General features: G+C 37.1%; 1 protein-coding gene across 1 annotated transcript in view; it reads left to right on the top strand.

Moving 5' to 3' along the window:
* The window catches only part of LOC131151787 (lysine-specific demethylase JMJ26-like), an 81188-nt gene that overhangs the window by 47979 nt on the left and 5478 nt on the right, over positions 1-27731 (top strand). Inside the window, exon 11 of the mRNA XM_058103204.1 lies at positions 25160-25279. Coding sequence (XP_057959187.1) covers positions 25160-25279 — 120 coding nt within the window. The remainder of the gene's footprint in view (positions 1-25159; positions 25280-27731) is intronic.

The following is a 27731-nucleotide window of genomic DNA, read 5'->3' as shown; positions in this document are numbered from 1 at the left end:
ACTTACTAGATGTTTTCCAGTTGGTAATTCTATGATCTCCCATGTTCCATTCTTTTCTTGTGGATTGTTTTCTTCCCAAACAACAGACTTCCATTCAGGTGTACCGAGAGCCTCGTGTATGTTATTAGGAACTTCGATTTTGTTGAGGTTGGCAATAAAAGATCTAAAATTCGATGACAGCCCCTGATATGACACAAAAGTGTATATTGAGTGTTTTGTGCATGATCTCACACCTTTTCTCACAGCAATAGGACAATCACTGTCATCATTAGTTAACTCATTATGGGAAGTCTCGGGATTAGAGTTACCTAGTGGATTTTCACTTGATCTAGGGCTCGGATCAGACTCTTGGATTTGCTCAAGGGATGCTTGTTGTTCTATCTCCTTTTGGTTCCTTCTCCTTCGTGAATAGGTAATCAACTCATCATTTTTTGTTGGTTGAATAGTGTCCAGATGCTGATGTTTCACAGGAGATTCTAAGAAGGGGCGTGAAGGAGAAATGGAGTCAGTAGTTGGAATATTCATAAATTTATGATAGGTGAGAAGGGCTAGAATTAGAAAAAAGGGTGAGATAACTCTTCAATATCCCAAAGCTGGAATTCCTGCGTATTCTTTCCTTGAATTTTAGATTTGGGGTAATATGGTTGTTCTTCAAAAAAGGTGATATCCATGGAGTGATAATATGTTTTAGTAGCTGGTGAATAGCATTTATAACCCTTTTGGTTTGGAGAGTACCCGAGAAAAATGCACGTAAGGGCTCTAAGATCAAGTTTACCCCGGTGTCGACTATGAACATGAACAAAAGTTGGGCACTCGAATACTTTGAGGGGAATAGTGGAGATGAGTCAAGTATTGGGAAAGGACTAAAGTAGAGTTTAACAGGGAGTTTGGAATTTGAGAACGCGAGAGGGCATCCTATTTATGAGGTAGGCTGCAGTGAGAATGGCTTCACCCCAAAAGTGTTTCGGTAAATATGTCAAGAACATGAGGGAGCGGGCAACATCTAGTAGGTGCCGGTTTTTTCTTTCGGCAATTCCATTTTGATGAGTGTCAACACAGGAACTTTGGGGTATTATACCTTGACTCAAGAGATAATCATCAATAATGGATTTCACAATCTGTATTTTTGCTTGGAATTGTGTTTGGATCATGGTGTTAAAATTTTTGAAAATTTGACTTGCCTCTGACTTTTCCTTCATGAGAAATATCCGGGTAATTCTAGTGTGATAATCTATAAAAGATATAAACCAGTGAGATCCAGTAATATTCTTGATCCTAGATGGCCCCCAAACATTACTATGAATCATTGAAAAGGGTTGGGATGCTTTGTAGGGTTAGTTGGCATAAAAGTTGCGAACATGTTTTGAAAATTGACACATCTCACATTGAAAATCATTTGGATTTTTATTATTGAATGATGAAGGAAAGAGTTTCTCGAGATACAAGAAATTTGGATGTCCTAACCTATAGTGCCACAACATAATTGCACTATCATTATTAGAATGAATGACATAATAATAACTTTGACTTCTTGACACTAAACAATCGGATTTGTGAGTTGTTCCTTGAGGAGCATCATTAACCTCGAGAAGATAGAGCCTCGAACACATCTAAGCACTGCCAATCGTCTTCCCCGAATCCAAGACCTGAAATTTATACATATTTGGGAAAAATTTAACACAATTGAGATTCGGAGTGAGTTTACTAATAGACAGTAAATTGCAATCCAAATTTGGCACTAATAGAACTGAGTTGAGTGTTAGGTTCTTTGAAATTTTAACAGAACCTGTACCAACCACCTTTAAGAGTGAACCATCTGCTATCTTGCTATTAAATTTTCAAAACAGGGACTATAAAAAGAAAAAAATTTCTATCTTTCGTCGTATGGTCAAATGCTCCTGAGTCTATATTCCATGGACCTAGCTTCTCCTTTTTAACATTAAGAGCACTTAAAAAATTACCTTTGTGCGCCAAAGAACCAGAACCAACCACAGTGGTAGGGGCTGCTGAAGATTGGCTGAACATTTTCTGCAATAATTCTTGTTGCTCCTTGCTAAAGAGACTGGGCTCGTATGGTGTTGGTTTTTCATCTACCGAGACGAAATTTCCCCATCCTTCTCTGTTGGTGGCAAAGTGGGAAGGTTTCCAATCTGTGGATTTACCATGGACAGCACGTGTCCTCAGTGTGACTAGGACATCGACAATGGTCACACCACGGCCGCCCTTTCCTCGAATTGCAAGGGCTGAACTCTCTAGGTTTGTTGCAGAATCTTGAGGACCCATCATTATCTTCTTTCAACTCTCCTCTCGGCGAACTTCGAAAAAAACTTCTCGGATGTTTGGCAGTGGTTTGGATCCTTGGATTCTTCCTCGTACTTCATCGAGATTTTTATTTAATCCAATCAAAAATTTGTATATTCTTTTCTTTTCAACAATTTGTTTATACCTGATTCCATCTTCGGGATAGCTCCAATAGTGCTCCGCAAATAAGTCCAGCTATTACTAGTAGTAGTTGAGGGTGTTGAAGCATAGGGTCACTATCAAATCTTCTTGGCATAATTCATAGAGAACACTTTCCACCTCGAATAATTCAGATGTATTCTCATTGTTAGAATACATTTCCTTGGTAGCTTCCCAAATCTTTGCTGTTTTGTAGAGAAGAAAATTTTCTCCAATGTCATTTTTCATGGAATTAATAAGCCATGACATGACCGTGTTATTTTCTGATTTCCATGTTTTGTACTTTGCATCATCCTTGCTTGGTTGGGCTGCAACTCTTGAGAGATAATCATCCTTTCCCTTTCCACATATAAACATCATCATGGAATGGGACCATTGGAGATAGTTATTCATATGGTATTAAATAACGGCCGTTATGTAGCGTAATGGCCGTTATGTAACGGAAAAACAGGTCCCCGATACCGTTTCGGGCTACATTAGCGGCAAGCCAAAAATTCACATGGGTAACGGCCGTTACACTAACGTTACAGAACGTAATGTCCGTTATGCAGCTTCGAGCCTTAGAACCCTTACATCTGTTGTCCGCAAGTTGAGTTCAGTTCCCTCTTCACCTGAATCGCTCTTCGATTCTTCATCTCCTTCATACGTACAGCTTCGATCTATTGATCTGAAGCTTCGAAATTCCTAAAACCCCCAAAATCTGCTTCATACAGCTTCGTCTCCCTTAGTCTGTCATTCGTCTCCTTTGTCCAAGAACCCAAAAATTAGCAAGCCTTCGATTCCTCCATTCGAAGCCTTTGATTCCTCCAAAATTTGGAGGCTTTTAGGTTGCAGCTGTAGCAGGCCAGCAGCTCTCTCGCGGTCGCGGGCAATCAGCTTTCGTGGGAGTGGGTATTGCGTAAGTGGTAACTGGGTAGTGGGTGGTGGCTAGTGGGTATGTAATATGTTTGTTGATTTATTATTTCAATTTATGCTTTATTGCTTAATAATTTATTCTGTTTTATTATTTCAATTTATGCTTTATTTCTTTATATAAATTGTAAATTTCAGTTTATATAATTAGTATATAAATTGTAAATTTCAGTTCATTTAATTAGTATATAAATTGTAAATTTCAGTTTTAAATTTAGTTTGTTTTATAATTTCAATTTATAGTTTATATAAATTATAAATTTCATTTTATTTAATTACTAATTAGTATATAAGTTGTAAATTTTGTTTATAATTTCAGTTTATAAATATAATTAGTATATAAATTTAGTTTATTTATTATTTAATTAGAATACAAATTAACAATTATGAATTATTAATGATTGTATAAGTAGAATTTATTAATTAAAATAAAAAAAATTAGTATAAAGTTTTTAAAATATAAAATTTATAGAGTTACTTAGACTCTTAGAGAGTTAGAACCTAGAACTTAGAACTTAGAAACTTAGAATACAGATTTAGTAAAAAATTATTAACTAATATTCTACATATTTATTTTTTAAAATACCTTGAGGTCCTTGACAATTAATAATTGAATATTAGATCTACAATTCAATTTATAATAAATTCTAATTTGTACACAATTAGTCAAGTCTCAACTCTTAAGTGACTCAAGTTCAAGTCTATTACCATTTAAATAATTAAATTGTAAGATTTACAAATTCATATTTATTTTGTTAAATTGTGAATTTTAAAGTAATGTAAATTATTAAAAAATATGTTTTTTTTTGTAAACAGTGCACTAAAATTAATATAAAAATCATAATGCCTATTAAAAAGCATTTGTAGGTTGAATGAAGACCTTTAAAATTCATTAAAAATCATGTATTAATGGATTTCATGCTTATTTTTCGATTTTGGCATGGTTGTGCATGCGAGAAAAAAATTCACGACCGTTATGCCCGCTTCCCTTTACGTAACACCCGAGTCCCGCGACAGCCGCGATCGTTACGCGATGTTACCCGCGACCGCGATTTCAAACCATGGTTATTCACATTAAGTTTGTGTCCTGTAATGGGCATGAGGCTGCTAATTGCACTACTGCTGTTGCCTAAGACCATGGCTTCCTGATTGGTGGTGATGTCTGTGACTAAAGAGGTGGAGTCGCGTCTTCCGGTGGCCATACCGTATTTGGTCATATGGGAAGATTAGGGTTCTGAGGTTGCTTTGATACCATGTTGAAATGTGGAAAAGAAAATTGAATATTCCACTCACTTATGAAAAAATTACATTCCCTTTAAATAGATGATAATTCTCTTCTAATTACTAGGGATATTTACAACCTATTGAAAATAGAATATTCTATTTAAAATGGAAAGCTGTAAAATAGGAAAGACTATCTACCTAATCATGTAACATGCTACACAAATCCCCTAGGATTGTGGAACCAAAAATAGCTAACAAATCAACTGATTTATTAGCTGTAAATCTCCTAATGATCAGTCTCTAATGAAGATTGACAGTTTTCAGATAATTCTACAACCTTGTTTGTCGTTGCTTTGGTTAGTTTAATTGTTCCTCTTGTTTGACATTAGTCTAGTTTGTGAATGTTGCGTGGAGTTTGTGAATCTCAAAGGTATCTTTCCTTCATAATTGCCATAGATAACAATGAAAAAGTAGGATGGAGAAATTATATTCAGTGATCTAAGGTTGTTAAGTCTATTTAATAGGATTAGGAAAAATCTAATCACTTTTTCCAATTGGTGCCCTTTGATAAGAAGAGAAAAAGTGCGGATTCAGGAGAATTCTTTGATTATTTCCCTTTTGCGGAACTCGATGGAACTCCATATTGCATGGACGTGCATGCATCTTTTGGGATTATGTCAAGCTTCTGTATTCTAGTAAAATTACACATATGTACAATTTATCGCTTGAGTACTTTTCAGTTGCAACAGGGAGATGGGAATGTTACAATGTACTTTGTAAAGATGACGTGTATTCATGAGGAGCTTAACATTATCTAACCTATAACTGGTGATGCTCATGCAATGCATAAGTAGAGGGAGCAGATGACTACTTTTTGAGTTCTAGTGGGTTTGAAACCCGAGTTTGAGGCAAGTCGGTCCTAGATGCTTGGAACTACAAAGTTGCCATTATTTGTTGATGTTTACTCTCAAGTTCTTCAGTGCTTCTTTTAGCATACATTCCCCCTACCCTTGCATATAGTGTTTGAATCCCTAGCTATGAGAGGACAAATTTTGCCATGTAGGGTGATTCTGGGTTTTAAACCAAGCAACCACATGAATTCTTGAGGTGGTTTGAGTGGCCCTGGTGGAAGAGCTAGACAGGTGTAGAGCCTTTGCAAGTGCGCCCAATGTGGACGAGGAGGTATGCTATTGAGCAGTGTTGGGATCTTTATGGTAAACCTCCTTGTGCCACCGATGTAGCCACCATAGATTCCACTCCTTTGGGCCCAAGTGGAGAGCTGCATACTATATCTATGACAAAGGAAGAGTATTCCAACTTTTAGTAGTGCAAGCATCTTACCAAGCTTCTCTTCCCATTGCATGCTTGTTTAGATAGGTAACCCTACAACTTGCTTGTCATCCTGTACTTCTCGTCTTGGTCCTTAGGTGGAGGGCATGAAGCTGGTGGACTTTATCATTTTGAGCCACTATCTCCTTCTACTGCTTGCACTACTGTTGCCACACCACTCCAAATCTATTGTTGCCATGGTCATCCTTCATTTGAGAAAAAACTACTAGTCTTGATTTGAGTCGTGTGGCTTTTTGCATATGAGCCTTGTCAATTGGGAAAGCATCTTCATGTCCCTTTTGTTTTAGGAGTCAATAATAGGCAACAAGCCCGTTTGTATTAGTCCATTTTAGGCGTCAATAATAGTCCATTTTGATGTTTGGGGTCCTAGTCAAGTTGTGTTCAACTTGGGTTGTGTACTTTGTAACATTTGTTGATGATTATTCAAGGATGACTTGGCTCTATGTAATAAAGGTCATTCTAAGTTATTTCATATATTTTGTGCCTTTCATTCTGAAATAAAGACTCAATTTGGTTTTCCATCTTGGATACTTTGAAGTGATAATGCTGAAGAGTACTTCAATACTCAACTCAATACTTATATGACTTAGTTTGGTATTGTTCATTAGTCATCCTTAGCCCACATGAGCCGACATTCAAAAAACGCAGTTGCTTAGAGGAAAAATAGACAACCTTGAGGTCACTTGAACCCGACTTTATCAAATGCATGTTCCTATAGCATTTTGGAGTGATGTTGTACTTTCTACTTGCTATCTTATCAAGATGTCATCCTTTGTTCTTAGTGGTAAAATTCTCTATTCCCTTCTCTTTCCTAATTCTTCTTTATTCTCTACCTCGTTTTATATTCGGGTGTGTGTCCTTTGTTCATCAACTAACCCCCTGGGATGGATAAGTTGGATTCTCATGCTATAAAATGTGTCTTTTTAAGCTACTCATGTACTCAAAAGGAATATTGTTGTTATAGTCCTACTTTGCATAGTCTTTTATTTTCTATTTTATTTATTTATTTATTTATTTTGCATATGTTACATACTACTCAGTCGATGGGTGCTTTTGAGCTCAATGAGTTTCTTCCTCTACCTAATCCCCCATATTCTAGTTTGTTGTCCTTACCTGGTTATCCACATGTGTCTTAGTGTAGTTTGAGTCCTTCTCATCGTCTTGATCGTTCTAATTTGCATGTGTATTCTCGACAGCCACTCCAAGGAAGAAAATGCACATGTACACAAAATCCTATGTCCAACTTTGTTTATTATGACTTCTTGTCGTGCTCCTATTATTGTTTTGTTACTACTCTATCCTTTGTTGCCCTTCCTAAATTTGTTTTTGACGGCTTAGCTCACATTGGGTGGAGGAATGCAGTGGTTGAAGAGGTGAGTGCATTATAGGACAATGTTAGTTGGGAATTAGTATCTCTTCCCCTTGATAAGTCTGTGGTTGGTTGTTGTTGGGTATATCTTGTGAAAGTAAACCTTGATGGTTTTGTGGCTCACCTGAAGGCACATCTTATTGCTAAAGGATATACTCAAGTGTATGGTTTGGATTATTTAGACACATTTTCCCCAATTGCCAAACTTACCTAAGTACGTCCATTCATCTCCTTGGCCACCTCTTGTCATTGGCCTCGTCATTAGTTGGATATGAAGAATGCCTTCCTACATGGTGGTCTTGAGGTGGAGGTTTATATAGAGCAACCACCTAGGTTTGTTGTTTAGGTGAATTAGGCTTTAGTGTGTCTGCTCAGGAAGGCATTATATGGTCTAAAACAGTCTCCCTGAGCATGATTTGGCCTTTGACTGTGTGCAATGGATCACTTTGTGTTTTATTGTGATTCTTCTTATCTTGTGTGTGGATGATATTGTAATTACAAGTGATAATGATCATGGTATTCAGGGCCTAACACATTTTCTACGGACTAAGTTTTAGACCAAAGATTTTCCATTTAGAGTCAATACCTTGTGCCATATGTTTTTAAGAGAAGTATGGAATGCATCAGAATGGATGGGATGCTAAAGGAATAGCAGCGTTACCCATGCGAACCCCTAGAAGTTTGTTTCCCAGGTAGCTTTTCTCTTCTTTCCTCATAGTTGTTTTAAAACAACAATGGTAATAGAATTCATTTCTATGAGGATGTTTGTGTAGGAGAGAATTGGAACTGTTGCTGGCTCGATTTAGACTATCCGCTGATCATCTTGAACCAGTTCTAGATTTTTCTTTTTCGGAGGGGGGGGGGGGGGTTCTCTTCATGGGATTTCCATTTCTTCAGCAGTTCTAATGAAAGAGAGGTTGATGAGCTTACTTGATTATTTGGTGTGTTGGATTCTTTTATTCCTACGTCGAGGGAGGATGCCACACTTTGGAATGGGGATTCTTCGAGGTCTTTCTTTCCTAAGTTTCGTTTTATCCATCTTATAAAATCTTTAGATGCTAGCCCTTTCCATTTGAGTAAAGCTGTTTGGCAAGCAAAAATTTCATTATTCGGGCTTTTATCTTGATTCTTGTTCTCAACAGGATTAATACAAATGATTTGCTGAAGATAAGGACAGCCTATAAGGCTCTTAGCATATAGTTTTGTGCAGTGCCATCAGGCAAACGAGACTAATGCTCACTTTTTCTTCATTGCAGGTGGCGAGTTGTCTTTGGAACACTTCGTTTTATTGTTATGGTGAGGATTGGGTGGGCTTGCGAAATGGGTATGATATTTTGTTGGCGAGATTTTTGGGTTTTGGGAAGAGTGGAAGAGAGAGGAGTTTATGGACTTGTGCAGTGTATGCCATTTTGTGGATTCTATTGCTCAAGAGGAACGCAAGAATTTTCAATGATTAGAGGGTTTCTCCAATTTTTCTTTGAAATAAAGTTTTTTGGGCACATTCCTTTGGGATTTTTGGGGTTATTGCCGTATGATCTTCAAAGGGATTGGAAGGTAGCATTGTTGTAATTATTTTTGGTCTTTGCGGAGGATGCCTTATCCTCCATATCTTCTTCTCTTAAAATCTTTCTTAGAATTATTTTATTATCTAAAAGCATTTTGAAAGTTTTTATCTAACATTTAATATTTATTTATTTTATGTTTCTATGTAATACTCTCTCTCTATATATATATATACTTTTGTTATAAAAAAAATGCTAATTTATAATATTATTTAATTTGAATTTATTTTATTTCTACAATGTTTCATTATTTCATTTTTTATGCTTTGCTGGTACACAACTTATAGAAATAAATTTTGTTTTGTTTCATTTTAATCAAGAGAAAAAAATGCAGAGATGGTAAAAAGGTAGAACCTCTCTTGGCCAAGGAGATACCTTTATCTGCCCAGAATAATTTAATGCGTTTAATATGATTAAGGTAGGTACACGAAAAGACTTAAATTCAATTTAGATGGTCTCAACTTACTGAAATTTTGATAGAAAATTCGATTTCGGTTTCAATTGAAAGAAATGATGGAAATTTATAGTAAATGATGGAAATTTACAATGGAACTCTTGGAAATGTTAAAATAGATGATTATGCATGAGTTAGAATAAAAAAAGAAATTTAGAAAATGCATACATGGAAAGTTTCAACTCTTTCAAGCGTGTAGAGTATATTAATTGCATATCACGAAGCAAGGCAGTTAAGAACATTTATAATAATAATAAGGCCATAGTTGAGTAGTAAATTAAGTGTTGTAATTGGGTAGGTTAATTGGGAATTTGGAGGGTGAGAATAGTAAAACAAGATGAGCAGGCATTTTAATTACATAATAATAATAATGATAATAATGATAATAATAATTGTTAGAACTTGATATGCATTATTGGCTCACAACCTAATAGCTTTAGCTTTTAGGTACATTGGTAATCAATCATGACATCAGAGTTGGTTACCCAGGAGGTCTTGGGTTCTAGTCCCACGTTCATTGTGTGATGCTTAAAAAAGAGTATTGTATTCTGTGTAATTGGGTAGGTTAATTGGGAATTGGGAGGATGAGAATAGTAAAACAAGATGAGCAGGCATTTTAATTACATAATAATAATAATGATAATAATAATTGTTAGAACTTGATATACATTATTGGCTCACAACCTAATAGCTTTAGCTTTTAGGTACATTGGTAATCAATCATGACATCAGAGTTGGTTACCCAGGAGGTCTTGGGTTCTAGTCCCACGTTCATTGCGTGATGCTTAAAAAAGAGTATTGTATTCTGTGTAATGGGTGTTATTTATTAGTTGTTTATCTCTCCACGTGTTGTTGGGCTGCATGTGCCCCCCCGGCCCGGGGGGGGGGGGGAGGGGAGTGTTAAAGCTTGATATACATTGTTGGCCCACAACCTAATAACTTAAGCTTTTAGGTACATTAGTAGCAGTGAGGGGGTGTGATTAGTTTAGGGCTTCAAAGCAAGGGTGAGATGATGAGGTATGCTTACTTTGGGGCTTCAAAATTCATTTTTCTTTTCCAGATTTTTCCATTGAAATTTCAAAAGTATTAAATTTGTTGAACTCAAAATTTCCCTCAAAATTTTACTGAAAATCTGAAATTTCAGTCAAAATGTGCCAAAATTCTGAAATTTCAGTTTAAATTCTTCTAAAATGGATTTTAAAGTTATTTTCCCTTTGATACCCTCAGAAATTGAAATTTTGATGTTTTGATCAAAATTAAGTCATCAAATTTAAGTCCTTGGGTACACAAAGGTTTCATTGGTTCATGAGTATGAAGGCAGAAGAGAGCTTGACTGCTAGACCTACTTGAGCAGGGATGATAGTTGGCCTTAGTGATCCGATAATGGCAGAAGAGCCATTGCTTTGGCAGTAGAACCATTGCTTAATGAAGGATAACATGCTGATTTTTCCCAATAGCTCACTTTAATGGGAAGATTTTTTAGGTAAAAAAAGAAGTATGATATTATAAAAGAAGAATGTGGTGCAAGACTGGAGAATTAAAATTCCTCGTAAAAAGAACAAAACTAAAAAGAGTTTATATATATATATATATATATGTATGTATGTATGTATGTATGTATCAGCAAACCAAATCATGCGAACATCCTGAAAGACAAGCACTTGAAACAGCCAGCAGCAACAGCACATATGAAGTCAAATAATGAATCTTATCCCAAACCAAAGAACAAGAAGTCTTTTCCCTTTGAAAAATAATTGTTCCTTTCCATGCAGGAACCCCATAACACAGCATACGACCCACATCTTCAAAGGGCAGATCTGTCTTTAAAAGGAATAACCAACATGTTGTCCACCAACCCTAGACAAGCCCAACTTTCCCCCAAAACAGCAAAAGAGTCGGTCCCAAATTCTCTAAGAGAGAAAAATGTAAAATCAAATGAGAGGTAGATTAAGAAATATCACCCGAAGAATATCTAGGGTTAAAGCCTTAGAAGGCCTCCTACTCTGCAAGAAATTGTTAGTGTTAACTCTATTAAGAACCACCAACCAAATAAAAGTCTTAATTTTAGAGGTAACTTTGGCCTTCCACTGCAATGATATGGAGAAAAAGACAAGTTTTTCTTGGATAAAAAACTCGAAAGAAAAATTTGCAAGAAAAAATCCGCCCAAAGATTCTAACCTCCATTCTCTTACATCCTCTTTATGGGAAGGATAACCACTTTCCAATGACCTTAACATAGGTGCAACTCAACCAAAGCTCTACTATTTAGGAGCTCTATGGAAACGGAAATCCCAAGAAAAATTCTCTCCATTAGAAATCAAAAAGAAGAATCAACCCCATTATGTAAAGAACAATGGCTATACAAACAAGAAACAACACCAAAGAGCCAAATCTATCTATAAGTCTTCCTATAACTGAATAGAAGCTCATTAACGGGAATTTGTCTCAATGTTGCTTTTGCCTCCTGAACATAGTTTGAAAAATTGGTGTGTTGCGACTGTTATGATCATTATGTATCAGTGGCTTGTGAGATTGTTATGGGGCAATATCTCGAAGGTCCTCCACTCACAACTGTAATGGCTGTTACTGTCTGTTACGATATTTTAATGGCTGTAACAATGCCAGACTAGCTGTGAATGACAAAAACAGGTTTTGAGTCTTTTTTTCTTGCATTTTTCCTCTTTTTCCCCTTTATTGAAGCTTTGAAAGTCAATTTTAAGATGGTTTATTTTAATTAGTATTTTTTTATAAAACATTATTTTTGTTTTTTTCCTCGACATCTAGTATGTTTTTATTTTTTAATAACTACCATTCAAATAACCCAACTTTTCTCTCATTAAATTACATATTTTCTTACACCTAGTTTGGGGACAAAAATTACATTCTTTTACTATGAATTATTGTTTTTGTTTAACATATCGATAACAAAAATTTCATTGAAGACTAAAAGATTATAAAATATGGCATTCTATATTTTATATTTTTTCATATTTGTGATTTCTTAGCTTAAATTTTGACTTATAATCAATGAAGTAGTGAAAAACAGAGAAGTGCTCTTCTTCTCGCCATCGTAAAGCAACCTATATGACATCCAATATTTGTTGTATATGTTATATTTGAATTGATTAAAATTTACAAAAAATCATTTAAAGCATTAGTATATAGGATTCTGGGATCAAAACATGTAAATCTATATGTTTTTAAGAAGTTTGCTGGTGCAAAAAATTAACTCATAGATGTGGTGTCCATTACTTGTAACATAAAGCCTACGGTTGCCCAATTGATACACTACGACCATTACTGTTAAGCAGACTATTACCATTATTTAAAACCATGCTCATGAGGTGCCATTATGTTCCAAGGGTTTAGAGTGTCATAAGCACCTAAGTTGTAAGCCCACTGTAGGATGAGTGCCCTACTGTTCTGTCTGCTGCCTTCTAGAGTGACGTTAATGGCATTTTTTTACCTTACCTACATAAGGTTGTTAGCATGATATCCTGGTATATAGCTCATTTGTTGAAGATGATTTATGTTATTCGCAAACTGCACTCACCGCTCTATGAGCATGATTTGTTTGTTAAGAAATCTAAATGCAGTTTTGCTCGATAACATGCGGAATGCCTTGGGCATATTGTTTCCTAAGAAAGAGTTTTAGTTGATGCTTCTAAAATACAAGTGATCATAAACTAGCCTATTCCAAAAACGATCAAGATGTTGCGAGGATTTTTGGGGTCGATTAGTTAGTACCGCGAGTTTGTCAAGGATTAAAAGATTAATGCTTCATTGACTGCTCTACTGAAAAAGGATTCATTCAAATGCAGTGATGAAGCTGAACAAGCCTTTGTCAAGCTTAAGCACACAATGTCCATCACACTAGTTCTTGTCTTGCTAGATTTCAATAGGGTATTCATCATTGAGTCTTATCCATCAGGAGTTGGCCTTGGTGCAGTTTAATGCAAGGCAAACACCCCATTGCTTTTACTAGTAAGGCTCCTTCACCATACCATATCAACGTGTTTGTTTATGATAAAGAGATGCTAACCATTGTGCATGCAATTACAAAGCAGAGACCATATTTAATTGGTCGGCATTTCCAAATCAGAACTAATCACAACAACCTAAAGTATTTTTTGGAGCAACGAACCTTTTCTATGGAACAATTGTAATTTTTGGTGTAATCCCAAGAAGAGGGGTGAATTGGATATTTTAAAAAATTACTAGGTCAAATTACAATAGCAATCAGTATTTCTCAACCTAGCGTTTGTCTAATCCAATATTAATCTAGCAGATAAAAATAATTTAAGCAAGTATCATAGTTTCAGTATTTCCCAATCAAACACAAATTTGTATTTAAAGCGCACAAGCAGTAATATCAACAGATAAATATAAGAAGGCAAATACGGAAAAATAAAGAGTACAGGGAAAGAGTGACACTTGGTTTTTATCGAGGTTCGACAACCATGCCTACGCCCCCGCTTCAAGCTAACTCACTTGAGGACTCACTAAATGCTCACTTAACCTGGCAGAGCGACACGGTTTACACTATTCCTTACGAGGCGAAGTCTCCTCGGCTTACCTACGGGTGAAGCCAAATCTACACCTTATAGGACAGTGTATTCCTCTTCCGACCACACGCCGGGAATACAAAGATAATAAAGTTGTGTACAAATGTAGTGCTTCTACATAAGCAGGTGATGTACAAATTTAAGCTTATAGGCACTCTTGTATGATAGGAGATTAAGCTCAATAGAGATTATAAGACATCTCTAAAAAATGTATATACGTATAGAATAATGTGAGAGATGATGCTCAAGATGATCTTCGATTCAAATATAGTATTTTCACTAAGTGTATTTTCAAAGATCTTAAGAACCCAAATAATATCTCCAAAGGGTATTTTTCAAATATGAAGTTTAGGAGATAGTGATGATTAGCTTTACAAAAACTATTTTCCAATAAGCTCAAAAACTAACTTTTGAATCTTGCAATGAGTGTGCAAAGATCCCAAGCTGTAGAGAGTTTTCCCTACAATATTTATCAATCAAATAGTATGGGAAGAACTCAAGCTCACTCTCTAAAAATTGATATTCAAATTTGAAAGAATGAGAGAGAGTATAAGCTTAGCAATGAAATGTATAATGCTAACAATAATGAGTATTCAATCTATCTTCAAGCCGCAATGACTTTGCAAATGAAGTAGATGAATTTAATGATCTCTTTCTATAATGATAAAAACAAGTGTATGAGAGAGAGTTTGAATGTATGCTTTAGTATGTGAGAATAAATGAAATGAGAGCACAAAAATTTTAGAGAGACTTTCTAGCTAATCAAAGTGATAATCTTGTTTTAGAATGGGGTATGTACATAATTCCCAAAAAATATAACCGTTAGGAAAACACTCGTCATTTTAGAAAAGTTTAATTGAAAAATTAATGACAATTAGTGTTGAAAAATTTGCTCAACCCGAGAGGTCTGGTTGGTTGGGGAGTGCATCGGTCGACCGGCCTTTGTAAATATTTCAAAAAAATTGAAGGGTCAGTTTGTTGGCCTTTGGCGATTTGCAAAAGACCGACGGTTGGCTGGGCCAAGGTCCAGTTGGTTGGGCTTTTGAATGGTCGGTCTGCTGAGGCTTTTTAATTCTAAGAAAACCGGTCGGCTGGGCGCTTTAAGAACAGGCCGAAACATAGGTCGGTCGGCTGGGCTTCCTAGGTGAAAAAGTCGTCGGTCGGCTGGGGCAATATAATAAGCCCAAATATTCAGGCCGGTTGACTGGGGCATTTTGAACGTTTAAGGGTCGGTCAACTGAGGTCATTGAAAAGCTATGTTTTTGCCTTGATTTTGACCCCAAAATTTTCAACCCATATGTGCACACGAGTATGATATTTTAAGTGAAGGATTTTCTATGAAAATTTTGGAACCTAAGGTCAGTCTATGGTCTTGTGTTTGGGCTTTCAATCCCATTATGCATGAAATGTATTATTGCAAACCAATACTTAAATGCATTACAATACAAAAATAAAATATCTTCATTCTTTTTGCTATTGCCATCATGTAGCGAGCTTTGAGATCCTCATGGCTTTGATCGTACCTCGACTCTACGTGCCTTCTAAGAGAAATATTTGTTCAAGCACTAGATGCACAAGTGAGATACTTTGGATTTGTCATAATCAAAAACAGAATAGGACTCACAAAGTCAACAACAACAAGAGTGGGCCATTAAGTTGTTGGGCCATGACTATGGAATTATTTACAGGAAAGGGGCTAAGAATGTGGTAGCAAATACACTCATAACTTCCTAGGCATGTTGAACTTGTAGCCATTTCTATATCTGGATACTGCTCTTCACCAAATTAGGAAGGAATGGTGGCAAAGTCCAAAGACTCAAGAAATTATCCAAAGGCTACAAGAAGAGCAAACTTCGCTCTTTCCTTACTTTTGGGACTCTTTTTCAAACTTACTATAGAAGGGAAGGATATTATTAGTGCCTAATTTAGCCTACAAGAAAACCATTCTAGAATTACATGCATCACCAGTTGTAGGCAAGGTTGCTAGAATCAGGATTCTAAGTGGGATTGTTGGAGGTGTCTGCAGGATCGAATCGTAGAATTGGATCGAGAATCGTAAGATTCTACTTTCAATGTAAAATAAATATTAAAAAATTATATACATGGAACTTTATGACAAGTCTTAAGACAAAAATCTTGGTTAGTAACTTAGTAAGTATTAGAAGTTAAAAATACAATAAAAAGTTCAAACAGTAAAAAGAAGAAAAAGAATAAGAGTGAGAAAAGGAGAATAAGAAGGAGAAAAACAGCAAGCATACCTCTGCAGCTCTCCTGGGCGAGCTGGCTTGGCTCTTTTCTTGGCTGTTGCTGATCAAACAAGAACTCTGTGTTGAAGAGGACTGATGTGTTCTTGTCGAACACCAAATAAGGAAGAGGACCGAGGACTGAGCTTTTGTCGAACCCCAAGAACTCTGGTTGTTGAACACCAAAGAATTGTTGATCAAACAGCAAGACTGCTAGCTGCTGTTGATCAAACACCAGTCACCAGATGGAGGGCTCTCTGGTTGTTGAACAGGAGAGAAATTCAGAAGCTGATTGCTGAATTTCAATGAGTAGTAGAGGACTGAGGTGTCAAACTCCAGGGAAGTCAGGTGCAGATTCTGCTGAATCTGTTCATTGAAGGGAGGCTGGGAGCCATTTTGCCCCAGTTTAAGAAGACTTTGGACCAAACATAAACCTTTTGGGGCCTTTGGGCGAATAAAAACATGTATTGAGCCACATTATTGAAGCCCAAAAAGGAAACAAATCCCAATCTAGGTAACAGAGTAGGATCTGTGCGATTCTACTTACGATTGTACGATTCTATTGATTTTTTATGATTCTACCACAATTATATTTGATTCCGATTTTTGTTGCAACTTGAATCGTTTGGGTGAATCTGGATCATAGAATCGTATGATCCTACAATCCATATCGCGATTTTAATAACCGTGGTTGTAGGTCACTCTGTATTTCTTAGAACCTACAAGTGCATTTCTTAGGACCTTTGCTAAAAGGGTATGAAGGTATGAAGGTGAAGTCAAAAAGTTGGTGGCAAAATGTGATGTTTGTCCACGATAGAAGGGTGAAATAGTGGCAAGTCTAAGCCTTCTACAGTCTCTTCCTACTCCAAAGAAGCTTGGATTGATATCTCCATGGATTTCATTGAGACACCATCATCTTCTATTGGTAAATCTACTATTCTTCTTGTTGTGGACCGTGTTAGAGGTTAGTCTTTTAGCATTATTATTATTGAGTGTGTTAGTATGTTAATTAATGAGAGTTAGTTTGGGTATTATTGTCATTAGCATGTATTTAAATTTGTATTAGAAATAGAGGGAGAGACCTATCTTCAAGTTACGCCATTCATTTTTAATCAAATCTTAACATGGTATCAGAGCATGATCCTATCTAAATCCTATTTCCCTTGACCATCGCCAGAAAACGCCATTCTTGTGGCTGTTCTTCCCTAATCCACCTTCATCCCATACTAAATCACAAAACCAACCATATACCCATAATCAGGCCCCCTAGACGACCCACCCCACAAAGCCCCATTGTCCAAGAGCACTCCACGCCCCACATGCCGATCAAATGCCAGCAGGGCCGACCTGACGCACGAGTTAAGTTTTGGCCACTTTCTCTCTCTCTCTCTCTCTCTCTCTCTCTCTCTCTAATTTTTTTTTTCTTCTGCCGTGCTTTGATTCATTCTTTAGACTATATTATCAAGCTGTTAGGCCAGGTTTTTGCTAAAATTCAATCTTTTTTGAACATGCACTCGTGGTATTCTATTAATTTCTGTTCAGGGTTAGTGAAGGAGTTTTTTGGAGCTGTGGCAGTGTTCTATGTTCAGTTGCGAGGCTGTGGCAGTCTTACACCCATTAGTGAGTTGTTCACCTCGTCTGTGGTTGCGTCGGTGCTTCACGTGGTTTGTCATTGTTCCAATCGTTGATTGTTCTTCTTGTTTTTGGTGTGGTTGCTGATTTGTGAGTAATGTGGCAGCGCTATATCCGTCGATGAGTTGTTCACCTCGTCCGTCGTTGTGTGGGTGCTTCACATAGCTTGTGATTGCCAAATTAGTTTTGATTGTTCTTGTTGTATTTGGTATGATTGATGATTTGTGAGTGTTGGGATGGAATCTATGAATCCGGGAAAATTTGTTTCCTACAAAAATAATGACTCAAAAGTTGGATGGAAAGAACTATGTTCAATGGTCTAAAGATGTTCAAATTTATTTAGCAGGATTGGGGAAATCTAACCACTTGCTCCAATCCGATTCTTCTGATGAGAAGAGAAATGGCGTGTGGATTTCGGAAGATGCCTTCATTGTTTCCCTTTTATGGAATTTGATGGAGCCACAGGTTGCACAGATGTGTACACATCTAGATACGTGCAAGGAGATTTGGGATTATGTCAAACTTCTACACTCCAACTACATTACACGTGTGTATGATTTATCCCAGGAGTACTTTTAATTACCACAAGGAGATAGGAGCATTCCAAATTATTTTGGAGAGATGAAACGTATTCATAAGGAGCTTAACGTTGTGCAACCTATAATTGCCGACATTTCTAGAAGGCTTGAGACCTGAGTTTTGAGGCAGTTTGGTCTCAGATACTCAGTAGTGCCGACTGCCATCATTTAATGATGTTTATTCTTGTGTTCTTCGTGCTTCCTTTAGCACGCATTCTCCTACTTTTGCATCCGGCTCTGAGAGGACAGCCTTTGCTGCAAAGAGTGATTCTAGTTCTCTACCAAACAATCACAAAAGTTATCGCTGTGGTTCGAGTAGTCGTAGTGGTAGAGACGGGTGAGGCAAAGGTACTCCTCGCAAGTGCACTTATTGTGGACGGAATAGTCATAGTATTGAGCGGTGTTGGGATCTTTATGGCAAACCTTCACGTGATGCCAATGCAGCCACCATTGACTTCACACCTTTGGGGGCAGCCAATGCAGCCACCACCAGCTCCTCACCTTTGGGGTTGATTGGGGGGCAATGTATTGTCTCTATGTCATAGGAAGAGTATTCCAAGTTCCAATAGTATTAAGCGTCACAACAAGCTTCTCTTCCCATTGCATCTCTTGCCCAAATAGGTAATCACATAGTATGCCTGTCATTTAGTACTTCTCTTCCTAGTTCATGGGTCATAGACTCCTCTGCCACTAAACATATCACAGGTACACATAGCTTTTTCTCTACTCTTCAATATCTTGAAAATTTACCTTGTGTTACTCTTGTTGATGGATTCACTACTGCAGTATAGGGAATTGGGACTGTAAATCCCACTTCTTCTATTTCTCTTCCTTCGGTTTTATATATTCCCAAATTTCCTTTTAATCTTATGTTCTTTAGAAAAATTACTAAATCCATGAATTCTTCAGTGGCATTCTTCCCTGATTCTATGGTTATTTAGGATTTGAAGATGAGAAAGAAGATTGGTGGAGGGTATGAAGCTGGTGGACTCTTATCACTTTGAGTAGCTATCTCCTTTTGCCTCCACAACTGCTGCCACACCATTTCAAATTCATTGTCACCTGGGTCATCTTTGATTGGAAAAATTAAAATGCCTTGTTCTTAGTTTGAGTTCTATGTCTAGTCTTGATTGTGAGTCTTGTCAGTTGGGAAAGCACCAAGCACCATCATGTTTCTTTTGCTTCTCGGGTCAATAAACGGGCTGCAAGCCCTTTTATGTTAGTTCATTAAGATATCTAGGGCCCTAGTAGGGTCGTGTCCAAGTTGGGTTCACGGTACTTTGTAACCGTTGTGGATGATTATTCAAGAATAACTTGGTTATATTTAATAGAAGAAAGTTGAGTTATTTCATGTATTTTTTGCCTTTTGTTATGAAATAGAACTCAATTTGGTTTGCCAATTCGAATACTTCGAAGTGATAATGCTAAAGAGTTTTTCAGTGCACAGTTCATTGCTTATATGACTCAGTTTGGTATTGTTCATCAATCACCCTATGCCCATGCTCGAGCAAATGGGGTTGCAGAGCAGAAAAATAGACATCTTCTTGCAATCACACATGCTTACTTTATCAAATGCTTATACCTAAAGTGTTTTGGAGTGATGCTATACTTACTGCTTGTTATTGGATCAACAAAATGCCATCTTCTATTCTTAGTGGTAAAATTCCCTACTTCATTTTCTTTCTTAATTCGCCTTTATTTTTTCTTCCTCCTTGTATATTTTGGTGTGTCCTTTGTTCATCACTAACTCCTGGGGTGGATAAGTTGGATCCTCATGCTATAAAATGTGTCTTTTTGGGTTACTTGTATACTCAAAAGGGATATCGTTGTTATAATCTTGTGCTTCATCGCTTCTTTGTTTCTGCTAATTTTACCTTCTTTGTGTCTACACCTTACTACACCCAATCACTGAGTGCTTCTGAGCTAAACGAGTCTCTTCCTTTGCCTAATCTTCCAGATTCTATGTTGCTGTCCTTGCCCTACCAACGATTTGAATCTCCATGTAGTTTGAGTCCTTCTCATCGCCTTGATCATCCTAATTTGGAGGTGTATTCTCGACGGAGGCTCCAAGGAAGAGAGTCCCCTCTAGCTTCTACTACCATGCCTTTGGTTTCCTCTTTTGATGATCATACTTCACATGATGTTGATACTCCTATTGCTCTTCGGAAAGGTAAACGCATATGTACTTAACACCCCATTTCCAACTATGTTTCTTATGACTCCCTATGACCATCCTACTATTGTTTTGTCATTGCTGTATCATCTACTACCCTTGCTAAATCTATTTTAGAAGCCTTAGACCATTTAGGTTGGAGGGATGCTATGGTTGAAGAGATGAATGCTTTATGTGACAATGGTACTTGGGACTTAATGCCTCTTCCTCCTAACCAATTTGTGGTTGGTTGTCGCTCGGTTTACATTATGAAAGTCAACCCTGATGGTTTTGTGGCTCGTCTAAAGGCCTGTCTTATCGCTAAGGGATACACTCAGGTGTATGGTCTGGACTATTCTGATACTTTTTCTCTGGTTGCCATACTTACATCAGTTCGTCTGTTCATCTCATTGGCTACTATTTGTCACTGGCCTTTGCATTAGTTAGATATGAAAAATGTCTTCTTGCATGATGACTTTGTGGAGGAGGTTTATATGGAGCAACCACCTGGGCTTGTTGCTCAGGGGGAGTCAGGCTTTGTGTGTCGACTTAAGAAGGCTTTATATGGTTTAAAATAATCTCCCAGAGCATGGCTTGGTCGTTTCAGTGCAGTAGTACTTGAGTTTGGTCTTCGGCAGTGTACTGTGGATCGTTCAGTGTTTTATCATCATACTTCATTGGGTAGGGTCCTACTTCTTGTTTATGTGGACGATATTGTTATTACAGGCGATGATGATAAAGGTATTTAGAGTCTCGAACTTTTTCTATAGACTAAGTTTCAAACCAAAATTTGGGATCGTTGAAATACTTCTTGGGTATAAAAGTATTGAGAGAGTATTGGAACTGTTGTGTCATAGAGGAAGTATGTTTTCGATATGTTAGATGAAATTGGCTTGTTGGGATCTAAACCGGTTGATATACCCATGGACCCAAAAAACAAGTTAATGCTGGATATGGGTGATTTGCTGCCTAATCTTGGACAATACCAGAGATTTGTTGGTAAATTGAATTATCTGACAGCTACTCAGCCATATTTATCTTTTCTAACAAGTGTTGTGAGTCAATTTCTAGATTCTCTGAGGACAAATCATTGGGACTCAGTAATTTGCATGTTGAGATATCTCAAAGGTGCACCTTGGAGAGGTCTTTTATATCGTGATCATGGTCACACTTATATATCCATGGATATATAGATGCAAATTGTGCTGGATCGCCTTCCAATCGGAGATCCACCATTAGATACTGTATCTTGGTTGGTGGTAATTTGGTTTCTTGGAAAAGTAAGAAACAAACTATGGTGGCAAGGTTAAGTGCTGAATTAGAATATAGAGTTATGTCTCACACTACCTGTGAACTTGTCTGGTTAGAGAACATGTTGGAAGAAATGGGTTTTTCGCATTCTCAGCCTATGAAGTTAATGTGTGATAATCAAGCTGCTCTTCATATTGTCTCCAACCCAGTCTTTCATGAGCGGATGAAGTACATTGAAGTTGATTGCGACTTTGTTTGGTAGAAACTTGTGCAAAAGCTCATTACAACCGTTTATGTACATGCAGCTTGCTGATTTTTTTACCAAAGTGTTGGGGGGTACTCGTGTTAAATTCATTTGTAATAAGCTAGGAGCTTATGACATTTATGCTCCAGCTTGAAGGGGAGTGTTAAGAGGTTATATTTGTCTTTTAGTATTATTATTATTGAGTGTGTTAGTACGTTTGTGATGGCCGTGACTGTTACCATTACGCAGATCGTTACTGTTATTTAAAACCATGACTGCTACAAGTGTTGCTCATGATTTTCTTGAGATCATTGTCAACTTGTATGGAATTCCTCAGTCTATTTGTCAGTGACCATGACATATTCCTTACCATCAACTTTTGGAAGAGCTTTTTCTTTTGCAAGAAACACAATTAAATATGAGCACTAAATATCATCCACAATCAGATGGACAAACTAAAGTTGTTAGCAAGTGCTTGGAGACTTGTCTTCATTGCTTTTCTAGCGAAAAACCAAAGGATTGGGTGCGATGGCTTCCATGGGAAAATGGTGGTACAATACCACTTATAATTCCTTCATCAAATTGACCCCATTCAAGGCTGTTTATGGTCGAGCCCCCTCTTGTCCTTGCTAGATATGAGATGGATCCTCCAAAATTGTTCAAGTTGACAAGTGGTTACATGATAGAGACAAAGTGCTTCAACTCCTTATGAAAAATCTTATTGTAGCTCAAGCTCGTATCAAACAACAAATTGATAGGCATCGTCGTGAAAGGGAATTCACAAGTGGGAGACTCAGATTTTCTCAGGCTAGAACCCTGTAGTCAGACATATGTGACTATTTTATGGGCCTTATAAGATCCTGAAACATTTAGGCCATGTTGCTTATCATCCTGACTTCCCAATATGTTCTAAGGTACATCCAATTTTCATGTCTCTTGCCTTAAGAAGTTAGGGGAGTGAGTTACTGTGCAGGGCCACTCGCCTGATATTGCACCTACTATTGAGGTACAAGTGCAGCCACAAGCAATTTTGGATGCCTGAGTGGTCAAACACAGAATTCAGGACACAACAAAAGTTTTAGTTCATCGGTATCACTTACTAGTAAAAAAAGCAACTTGGGAAACTTATCAATCCTTGGAGGAGAGATTTTCGGAGTTTATTGCTACTTAGCCTGCTGATTTGAAGGAGGTGGGAATATTAGGATTCCCAAATCAATTAGATTTCTATTTAATATTATGATTCTTAAATCAATTATGATTTCTATTTAATTTGTTAGGATTCCCAAAACAACTAGGATTAAGTTCATTGAGGAATTTGATTGGGATTTTTCACATTTTTAATATGAGTAGGATTCTCTACTCTCTATATATGTAACCCTATGAGGTGTTTTTTATTTAAGCAATAACATAATTCAAAGTCTTGGGCTAATTTGGAGGTAGATCCCTTCGAAGTGATCAACCATATGTTCTCTTTTATTTTCCATCTTCCCAGTTTTCCTATGATAAAACCCTAGGTTCTTATCACTATCTGCTCGATGTGTTTGAGAAAAATTGAAGACTCGGCATGTCTCTGCAATAGGTTAAAAGACTGAAGGCCTTAAATCTCCGTTTGGCATCAAGTTGTATTAAGGTTTCAAGCTTCCTCCCTTGTGGTAGGAAGTGGAACTAAAATCTGAAAAAATCGTCATTCATTGCTTAGGTGAACCTATGGTAACTACATCATCCATTACGGCATTCATCACTACGATCATTGTGCCAACTACACTACTACTGTCAATTCCATAGAACCATTTCGATGCCTAGTTCTGCTGTCAGTGACAGGAAATAAAACAACCAGAAAGAATTGACAATCAACACTGCACTGAAGAAAAGAAGCAGCAAGAGGCAGCTTCTTGGAAAAGGAAAACCAACACAGGCTGGTGAAAACCTTGTCATTAGAGTAAATACTGTTGCAGTAGGCTCCAATTTCAGTCACAGGCCAACACTGTTGGAGATCTGTCCTTGCTGTGGGGGGAGCTTCTGTGCATTAGTTTTTTCACAAGTGACTTTTTTAAAATTATTATATCCCTATTAATTTTATTGCATTCCCATCTTCCATTATCTAGGAATAAGCATTCTGTGAACCAAACACCACCTTACTGTAAAAGTTTATGTTGTTCTTTGCCAGGGTGTGAAGAATCTGAGCCCTAACCCGTCTCCTAATAAGCTAAATTAGCTGTTTGAGCATGCTGCAATAGTTATCTTTTGATATGTGCATGCCGTTGTGAACATGGGATGAAATTAATTTGGTATCAACACATTGTTTGCCAATTAGGTTTGCATCCCTTTGGGCTACAAGTTTCTAGTTACTGAAGGGTTGTGGATAATGTGTCCTGGATGGATATGGATTTAGTGTTGGGCAGAGTTGCTTTCTAATTATGCTCTTATGTCTGCAGCTTGCATGCGTGTAACATTTTAATGGTGAAATTATGATAGTTCCAGCATCATATGATGTATGATGCCTGTGAAAAAATATTGTGCTCAGCAAAGTTGGGTCTTTTTGTTATGAACTGTGCGTTCCACCTTTCTTACAAATGTTGGAATCCCTTGAGAGTTGAGAGTGGTGCGTTGTCTTGGGTATGTTTGCAGTTGTTGAATCCTTCAGTTAACCAACGTTCAAGGCTGAACCTTTTATAGGTGAGATAGTATGATAGTGGAGGGAATTGTCTATCAGGACTAAGAAGCCCTATCCATTTGGGAGACTTTAGTTTTGGTTTATTTCATTTTATGTCTATTTATTTATTTTAAGCAAGTATGTATTCTTAATTTTTGGAAAGAAGTTTATTGAGAATTGGTCTTTTGGGAATTGAATTAATTCGATTTGAGTTTTTTACTTTTGAGTCCTTGTCTTGCATCCAGCATCATCGTATTTTATAGTGGGAAAAAAAATCTGATGGAAAATATTTCTTGTTTCCTTCAATAACATTTTTGTTTGGTTTTTACACATGTTTTAAAAAGTTATAGATAAATGGAAAAGAATTGGTTTCACTATCTGATTAATTATTTGCTGCTGAAATTTCCCTATACAAGTTTAATTGCTTTAGCATTCATTCTTTGATGATATTGCTTGTACTATTTGCATTCTTCCCTTCCTCTCTTTTGATCTTGCATTTATGATTTGCAGTCATGCATTAAGGTGGCTCTTGACTTTGTCTCTCCTGAGAACCTCCACGAGTGCATCCGTTTGACTGAGGAGTTCCGTGTTCTTCCCCAGAATCACAGGGCTAAGGAGGACAAGCTGGAGGTACAGTGTCTTAGTTTCTTCTAATTTTTTGTGTGAATATATTTCTGTGGCTTCTTTCTTTATTTTTGAGAGGTGGAAAGTAGAGTTGCGTGGCACTGGCTGCAGGTGATGCAAGGGTGGTACCGTCGTTCTCCTGACCTGCTTTGCTCTGATCCATCATTTTTTTTTTTTCCCAACTCTATTTTTGAGAGGTGGAAAGTAGAGTTGTGTGGCATTGGCTACAGGTGATGGAAGGGTGGTGCCATCATTCTCCTGAACTGATTTGCTCTGATCCATCATTTTGGCCTATTTGGGTTACTTTATGGTTCCAAATCACTGCTTAACATGTGTGTTGTAGTGCGAGAGTTTGTGGTGGGTTTCTGGGTTGTAATTCCCAAAAAGCTTTCTGATACGACCTTTTATCTGTTACTGCATTTTCTGATTGCATAGGACTTTTTATTTTATTTTTGAGTTGTTCTGGTGTTGGAATGTTTGAGAGTTGCTTGGCTTGTTTTGTGATGGCTGTTTGAGATGATTGAATCTAATTCCAGCAAGTCAGCCTCTGTTTTTGTCCTCTAATCAGCTTAGGATTCAGACACAATAATGAAGCTGAATAGTATTAATTACTTGGGAGCTTAAGCTACATGAGTGGCTCTAGGAGTCAGAAAGAAACTGATATATATATCTCATCTGATCCTGTTGAGGCTTTGAACAATGGGATGCTGATGTTTGCATTATCATTCCTTGGTTATTATATAGTGGGAAACCATCTGTGAGTGCCAATGTTGTCTTTAACACTGCTAAAAATATAGGATTGTCCAGGAAATGTTTCCCATGGAGAAAAATGTATTACAATTTTGACTTGTATGAACTCACATTCTCATTGAAGAATATTGCAATGCTTTATAGGCATGTTGGGTGAGCTATGTCGGTATCCCCCACTAACTGGAATTACCAAATGATACAATATGAGCTTCAAGGCTGATGATGGAAATGTTTGCCATTTTTATGATTTTTGAGCAATCTTATATTTTATTATTTTTAAATTTTTTTTCCGATTTTCGGAGCATTTTTATAGTAGGATTTTACAAGCTAATAGTTTAGTAGATTATGAAGGGTCTTTATGATTTAAAGATTTTACATTTATGTTGTTTCAATTTTTAGGGATCTGGTACCATGTTCCATTGATTAGGAATGGTTATTAATTGCTAGAGATGGTTTAGTTATTTAATATTGGGAGAAGGCCTACATGAAGGCTTGATGTGTGACCCTTAGGGTCAGATTGGAATATTGAGCATTCATCTCTGTTGAGTTTGCTCTTCATTTTTATTCTCTTTTAATTTCCTGTTTACTTTCCTATAGTTTTCTCCATTTTCCTGCATCCCTCTACTGTGCAAATCGTCCTGTTCTAATTTGGAATCAGAGCCTCACCTCAATCCCCTTTCACAGCTTCGAAACTGTCACTATTATTAGTCACCAGCCACCCTCTGCCTTCCAGGCATCCAGCACTGCTGCCATTATTCTGTTCAGTCGTAGACATATCTTATCAAAGGTCACTGCCACTAGCACCACCAACACAAAACCCTTCCCATCATTTATTGATAAACAATACCCCTATCAAAACCGTAGCTTACCTCAAGCTCACAAGTTAATACAGGTAGCAGAGAGCAGGTTGAAAAAAAAAAAAAGGACGCTGCTGCTGCAGCACCACCATCTTCATTGCCAATTGAGAAGCCACCCATTTCGTAAAGTATTTGACTTGGTTTAATGGCAGCTGCCCAATGCATATCATTGGTTTTAATCCCTTCTTTCAAAGCAAAGGTTGAAGAAAAAAAAGGAAATATTGTTTGTCCTGAATCCTGAAATCATCCACATAAATATCCTTCCCCTTCAATTATAGGCCACAACCAGAGCACTAGGGTCCTTGATGCTTCACCTACAACAATCTCAGCACTGCTAGCTGCTTTCTATACTTCTCCAATATCACAGATTTGCGGCTCTCCATATTCTGTCTCTGTGTGCTATTGAACGTCAGAACTTCCCAAATCTCGAACCCAAACAAGCTCAGTTCAATCTTCAATGCTGTTGCCTAGTACGTCAATCTTGCATCCATACTGTCATCAACCATACCCAATCCTTGCCAACAAGCAGTGTCTAGGACCAAATTAAGCCGATTCAGCAAGATAGGCTGGAATTGAAGATCTGGAGAGATATCATGTCCTTGTTGAATGGAGAAATCTGGATCTACAATATTTCAAGAAGGGAATATTGTTATTCTTGTTATTAATGAGTTGAAAGACTACCTTTGTCCTCAAAAGGAGAACTTGTTGATTAAAAAACTAAAGTTCCCATAAAAATCTTTGTATAAATGTGGAAAGAGAGAATTTTGGAAGGTCAAAAATACTGTGGAAAACTAATTAGATCCTAGCTGGAATTCATCACCAGAAGTTAAGATAAGCAGGATTTTGGCTCT

This window comes from Malania oleifera, chromosome 3 (genome assembly GCF_029873635.1).
Source record: "Malania oleifera isolate guangnan ecotype guangnan chromosome 3, ASM2987363v1, whole genome shotgun sequence".
Taxonomy (NCBI): Eukaryota; Viridiplantae; Streptophyta; class Magnoliopsida; order Santalales; family Ximeniaceae; genus Malania; species Malania oleifera.
The sequence above is the reverse complement of the archived record's forward strand: the minus strand, read 5'-3'. Positions and strand labels throughout refer to the sequence as shown.